Genomic DNA, 6540 nt, shown 5'->3' with positions numbered 1-6540 from the left:
TCCGTCCCAGGCAAACAGGTCACCTGGGCCCTGCTTCTTCCGTCCTTTGTTCCCACTAGCTGGACCCAACCACTGGCCAGAACCGGCTGACGTCCAAGCTGGGCTGGGCCTCCCGGTCACCTGTTGCTAGGGCACCCAATCTCCAGGCCATTGTCCGGGGTCCTGGCTGGTAGGCGAGGTCACACCTGGTCCTCTGCAACAACAAACCCCATCCCCCACTGCGTTCCATGTGCAGCACCCAGGGAAACTGAGTCCCCCAGACACTGCATGCACCCCACTGAGAAAACAAGCCACTCCTCTGTAGGGTCACCCTCTCGCTGGGCTCAGCCCCTCGGCTTCCCTGCCTCCTGGGACTGACCCCCAGAGCCCTCAGCACCCCAGGGCACGCCATGAGCTCCCTGCAGTGAGTGCACCTGGGTTGGACGCCTGAGGGAGCCATACACCCCCGGCTGCCTGACCCTGGAGTGACTCGCCGCCTGCCTGGGACAGCAGGAGGGTTAGGAGGTGTCTGGACACAGCAGAGACAGAAAGCATCAGCCTGGTCCATCCGGGGCAGTGCAGAGCCCGGAGCCCTCTGACGGCCAGACGCTTCTCCCCTGCCTCCAGCAGCCCCACCTCAGTCCTCTGTCCTCCAGCTGGTCCCACCCGGCTGGCTTCCCAAGGAGGGGGCCAGCCACGGTTTGGTGTTGCTAGGTGCCAAAAGTCCAGGAATTGGAGAGGCCAGTGTCTTCTGGGTCTTGCCATGGGCATGGGGCCCAGGCAGCCAGGTGTTGGCCATGCCTGTATTGCTGGGCTTCTGCAAAGAGCAAACAGCCCTGTCCCCTCACCTAGTTACCCATGGACCACGTCAAGGAAACTGAGGCACACACACTATTCATCCAAAATAGTATGAAAAATTCCCACTCTGTCACAGCACCCTTGATGTGTGGTTGTGCAGCTGCTGGGGCTGGGCCTGTGCCGGGCTGGATATGTGCCAAGCTGGGCAGTGCAGGCCGCGGCTGGGCATGTTTTGAGGCTGGGCGTGTGCCAGGCTGGGCATGTGCCGGGGCTGGGCGTGTGCCAGGCTGGGGCTGGGCGTGTGCCAGGCTGGGGCTGGGCGTGTGCCGGGCTGGGCATTGGAGGCTGGGGCTGGGCATGTTTTGAGGCTGGGCATGTGCCGGGCTGGGGCTGGGCGTGTGCCAGGCTTTCTGCTCTGTGATTAATCGGTGCTCAGGGCTCCGTCGCTCTCTGCGCTCACAGGGGTGAGCTGAGGATTCGCACCCTGCCGGGGGTGAGGCACTGGGGTGAGGTGGGGGGATCATGCTGGGGACACTCCACATGAATTATTGCAGCTGCTGAGCTCTGGGGGCGCTGGCAGGGGCTGGCTCTGCCTCCTGCCGCTGGGAAGTGCCAGTGCCCTGGCAAGGCTGGCAGCTGGGGAGCCCCCGTGGCCCCCTGATTGTGGAGGGGCTCTGGGCTCGAGGGCAGGGCGCTCGCCCACCCTGGGGCCCGGTGCACCCAATGAGATGCCTGCTCCTCCCAGAGCATGGCGGGGGTTGGGGGGCCATAGGCTGGCTCTGCAGCTGCCCCTTGGCACAGGGAACTGACCCTGCTCTCTGCCCCTGCAGGCCCCAGATGAGTTCCGGCCAGGAGAAGCCCTTGGTGGGGAAGCCCCCCCCGAGCCAGCTGAGCCCCACGTGCCCTGGCCTCGGACTGGCTGGCGTCAGCAAGAGCGGCAGCCCCCAGGCCCAGAGCCGACACCTCACCGCGCAGGTAAACCCCCACTCGCTGCCCCCTGCTGCCAGCGCGCTCTGCTGGGGGCGCTCCCTGACCGGCCCTGCCTCCTCTCCCAGATGCAAAGCTCCCTACAGCCCCTGTGCCTGTCGCTGGAGACGCTCCGTCGGGTTAAGGACCGCATGTTGGAGGCCATGGAGCGAGGCCTGAGCCACCGGACGCACACCCAAGCCACAGTGCGCATGCTGCCCACCTTCATCCGCGCCACCCCGGACGGCACCGGTAAGGGACAGGCTGTGGGTGCCCGGGGCTGGGGCCCCTCCTGGTACCTGCCCCAGGTTCCCCCTCCAGGGCCAGTGCTCTGGGGTGCTCTGGAGCTTGGGTGTCAGCACCCCCCATCCCTGCTGGGCTGTGGCTGGGCCCCACACTAAGAACAGGGGCTTGGTGCTGCAGCCCAGAGGCAGGGCCCAGCCCATCATGTGCAGCCGGCATGGGGCTCGCAGGCCCACGGGCACCTTTGTCCCCGTTACTGACCATGCTGCACCTGGCGTCAGGCCTGCCCTGGGGACCTGCGAGCCCAGCATTGCAGACTGGCCAGTGAGCCAGCGAGGGGTGCAGTGCCAGCTGTGGGGGGGACGCGGCTGCACAAGCTGGTGATTGGAGCCCGTCAGGGATGGTACCGCTGAGCGACTGGGTCCCTGGATCTGCCGGGCATGAGCGGCTCCTGCAGAAGCCAGGCAGGGCGCAGAGTACCTGCGTTCTGGGGGTGCCCCCCTGTATGCCGGGCTGGGGCACCCAGGCCCTGACACCACGTCTGCTTGTCGGGCAGAGAGAGGCGAATTCCTGGTGCTGGAGCTAGGAGACACCGATTTGCGGGTGCTGCTGATGGAGCTGTCGGGGGACACGTGCCAGAAGGTGACGGTGAAGGACCGGCACTTTCCTCTGTCAGACGCAATCGTGCAGGGCCCTGGCGAGAAGGTACAGGGGCAGGGCACCCTCGCTCCTGCTGGACAAGGGGTGACCCACCTGGCAACTGGCGGAGCAGGAGGTGGGACTGCGCCAGGCAGAGGGTGCGCCGGGAGCTGGGCAGCCTGGGGCTGGGGGGGCGCTGTGAGCGCTGCGCCAGCACAGCAGAGCCTGGAGCTGGCAGGGGGGCAGGCTTGGCTCCGGGCGAGGGGCAACCTCTGCCCTGCTAATTCCCAGCCTTGCTCCCCAGCTCTTTGCCTTCATGGCGACATGCCTGTGTGAGTTCCTGGACGGGCTCCGCACGCGCCAGACGGACTTCGAGCTGGGCTTCTCCTTCCCCTTCAGCTGCAGGCAGACACGGCTGGACCAGGTGAGCGCATCGCTCCGGGCCTCCAGGGGGCGCTGTAGGGGGGTTGGCCAGGCGCTTTGGTTGGGGGCTCCCAGCAGGGGGCGCTGAAGGGGAGTTGGCTGGGAGCACTGGGGGCTCCCTGCAGGGGGCGCTGTAGGGGGGTTGGCTGGGTGCGTTGGCCGGGTGCTCCCTGCAGGGGGCGCTGTAGGGGGGTTGGCCGGGTGCGTTGGCCGGGGGCTCCCAGCAGGGGGCGCTGCGGGGCATTGGGCAGGGCTGGCTGACCACAGGGTCTGGGCTGTTTCCCGGCAGGGCTACCTGATCTCCTGGACAAAAGGCTTCAAATGCCCCGGCGTGGAGGGGAGAGACGTGGTGGAGTTACTGCAAAGTGCCATCAACAAGCAAGCTGTAAGAGGGAGGAACCCGGGGGGGGGGGGGGGGGGGGGGGGGGCCCCCTGGGGGGGGGTGGGGCAGTGCGGGGCGGGGGCTCCATGGACGGGTTAGGGTGGTGGCTGCTGATCGTGCCCTCTCTCTCTGCCTGGCCAGCGCTACCATATCAAGGTCATCGCTGTGGTGAACGACACCACGGGCACCATGATGAGCTGCGATGCCAGTGCAGGGCCGTGCGAGGTCGGCCTGGTTGTCGGTGAGTGGGCCCCGCCCCGGCCGGGACGCCCCGGGAGGCTGGCAGAGCCAGACGGGGCCAGGGCGCTGGGGAGGCGTGGGGCGGGGGTGGCTCCGGCATTGCCGGGCACAGACTGGCCAGGCGTCCCAGCACCCTCACTGCTCTCCTGTACCTGGCAGACGCTGGCACCAACAGCTGCTTCATGGCGGAGGCGCGGCACGTGGAGGTGGTGGAGGAGAGCGACGGCCGGATGGGCGTGGTCACCGAATGGGGCTCCTTTGGGGACAACGGCGCCTTGAACGACGTACTGAGCCCCTATGACCACCAGGTGGACCAGGGCTCCCTGAACCCAGGGAAGCAGAGGTAGGGTCGGGGGCGGGGGGCCGGGGGCATCCCTGGCAGGGGAGGGGCACGGAGCATTGGCTACCTCTGATTCCCCGTCGGTGGCACCTGCTCCCCAGCGCCTGAGCCGGACCGCCCGTGCCCAGGGGTCTCCGGGGGTGCGGGGCCCCAGCCCTATGGCCGCCCGTGCCCAGGGCTCTCCGGGGGTGCGGGGCCCCAGCCCTATGGCCTCCCGTGCCCAGGGCTCTCCAGGGGTGCCAGCCCCAGCCCCACGGCCACCCGTGCCCAGGGCTGGGCTGGGTGGTGGCCATGCCCAGGGAGTGGTGGCCCGGTGGCCCCGCCTGCCCAGTGCGCTGCTCACACCCCTTCGCCCCCGCTCAGGTTCGAGAAGATGATCGGTGGCTTGTACTTGGGCGAAATCGTCCGGCACATTCTGGTCGAGCTCTTCAGCGGTCACACGACTCCTGCCCTCCTGACCAAGGGGTTGGTCCAGACCCAGGACATCCTGGAGATCACAGAGTAAGTGGGTCCCGGAGGCCTGGGGTATACAGCAGCACCCCCTGCTGGCCAGGCCTGGCAGCCAATAACTGCTGAGACCTGCAACCTCATTCCACTTGTGACTGAGTGACACACGAACCCACCTGTGGTGTGGAGAGCAAGTGCCCCCATCCCCACGCCCCAGTGTCAGGGCTCTGCCCCTGTGCCCTCCCTGCACCCTAGGGGTGCTAGGCACACAGCCGGATGGAAGTCTGTGACCCCTGTGCCCTCCCCGTGCCCCAGGGGTGCCAGGCCTGGAGTCTCTCCCCACACGTGTCAGGCCTGGAGGCTGATGGCAGGGCTCTGCCTGTGCTCTCCTTTGCAGCGAGCAGGTGGGACTGGCCACGGCGCAGCGTGTCCTGCGGGCGCTGGGGCTGGAGGCGAGCGACCAGGACTGCTTCAGTATGCAGCAGGTGTGCAGCGCCGTCTGCCTTCGCGCCGCCGGCCTGTGCGCCGCCGGCCTGGCCGCCATCCTCAGCCACATGTGCAGGAACCGGGAGCTGCCGTGCCTGAAGACCAGCGTGGCCGTGGACGGAGCCGTGTTCCGGGCCCGTGGCAAGTAAGGGCCCCCAGGACGGTGCCAGGCACCAGGGAACATGGGGCCTGCTCCCAGGTGTGCCAGCTGCCCCTCCGAGGGGCGGAGCTGTGGGGAATGGGGTAGTGGGGCTGGTGCCGTGCCCTGGGCTCCGTGGCCCCAGCTGGGCCCCATGGCAACAGGAGGGAGCTGTGGGCCCAGCACCCCCGGTGGTGGCTACGCTCTAGCTGGCTGGGGGCCTGGCTGCCCCTCGGCTGCTGGGGGTCAGGGCGGGCCCATGGGGAGCTGGCTGCTCAGCCAGTCCTGCCAGCCCCGTGCCAGGCTCTCCCTTGGTCCCCAGGTTCAGCGAGACGCTGCAGCAGCTGGTGAAGCCGCTGGCTCCCGAGTGCGAGGTCACCTTGGTGCAGTCGGACGATGGCAGCGGCAAGGGGATTGCCATGGTGGCTGCAGTGGCATCTAGGCTGGCAGCCCAGCGCCTCCAGGTGAACCAAACCCTGGCACTGCTGCAGCTCTCGCCCGATGCCCTGGGCAAGGTGCAGGCCTTGCTGAGACGGGAGATGGAGCTGGGGCTGAAGAAGGAGACACACGCTATGTCCTCCGTCCGCATGCTGCCCACCTACATCTGTGCCACGCCCGACGGCTCGGGTGAGGGGCCGGCAGGCTCGGGCTCTGCGGGGGGCGCTGGCTGGGGGAGGCTGTGTGAGGTCATTCCTGCCTTGGGGGACCCCCCTCCCCGCTGCCTCCCAGTGCTTCATCCCAGTCTGGGGGTCCCTGCGAGAAGATGGGAACACCTGGGCCTGGTCAGTCTGTGGCCTCCCTCCGTGGGCGCGGGAAGGGCTGGGGGTGAAGGGCGGAGCCCATGGGGTGGGGCCCTGCAGGGCTAGGCATGGGGCGGGGGGTGTGCTGGGTGCCCGGAGCAGGAGCTGGTGCCTGGCTCTGACCCCCCCCCCCCCGTGCCCTTTGCAGAGAGAGGCGACTTCTTGGCGCTGGACCTGGGAGGGACCAACTTCCGGGTGCTGCTGGTGAAGGTGCACAGCCGGGAGCAGGGCGGCGTGCAGATCCTCAGCGAGGTGTACTCCATCCCGCCGAACGTGGCCCAGGGCCCCGGCACCCAGGTACCGCGGGCTTCCCTCCCACTCCGGGGGGGCTGGAAATGCTGCCCCTGCTGCTGGGTGGGCTGGGGCTGCCTGGGGTGGGCACCACCTCTCACTTCCCAGCCCCTACGCAGGGCCTGGCTCGGGGCTGTGACCCCAGCGCCTGGTGCCCCCAGGTGGGTGCCAGTGCCCTGGGCAGGCTGCAGCCCCCACTGACCCCCCCCAATCTCTGCAGCTCTTTGACCACATTGTTGAGTGCATCGTGGACTTCCAGACCAAGCAGGGCATGATGGGCCACACGCTGCCGCTCGGCTTCACCTTCTCCTTCCCCTGCCAGCAGACCAGCCTGGACCAGGTGAGGGGCCGGGGCGACCGGCGCTGC

The 6540-nt window shown here is 68.3% G+C and overlaps 1 protein-coding gene across 1 annotated transcript; it reads left to right on the top strand.

Moving 5' to 3' along the window:
* Positions 1-1832: 1832 nt before the first annotated feature.
* Positions 1833-6513, top strand: LOC112124849 (hexokinase-2-like; the record flags this gene model as incomplete). Its single annotated transcript, XM_026662222.1, has 11 exons — positions 1833-1995; positions 2543-2691; positions 2930-3049; positions 3338-3433; positions 3572-3671; positions 3830-4013; positions 4374-4511; positions 4855-5088; positions 5405-5709; positions 6031-6179; positions 6394-6513. Coding segments are annotated over exons 1-11 (1758 nt in total), but the record flags the coding sequence as incomplete, so codon positions are not given.
* Between the last annotated feature and the right edge of the window lie 27 nt (positions 6514-6540).

This window comes from Terrapene carolina, unplaced genomic scaffold, assembly GCF_002925995.2.
Source record: "Terrapene carolina triunguis isolate 2854851 unplaced genomic scaffold, T_m_triunguis-2.0 Scaffold24594, whole genome shotgun sequence".
Classification (NCBI taxonomy): domain Eukaryota; kingdom Metazoa; phylum Chordata; order Testudines; family Emydidae; genus Terrapene; species Terrapene triunguis.
The sequence above is the reverse complement of the archived record's forward strand: the minus strand, read 5'-3'. Positions and strand labels throughout refer to the sequence as shown.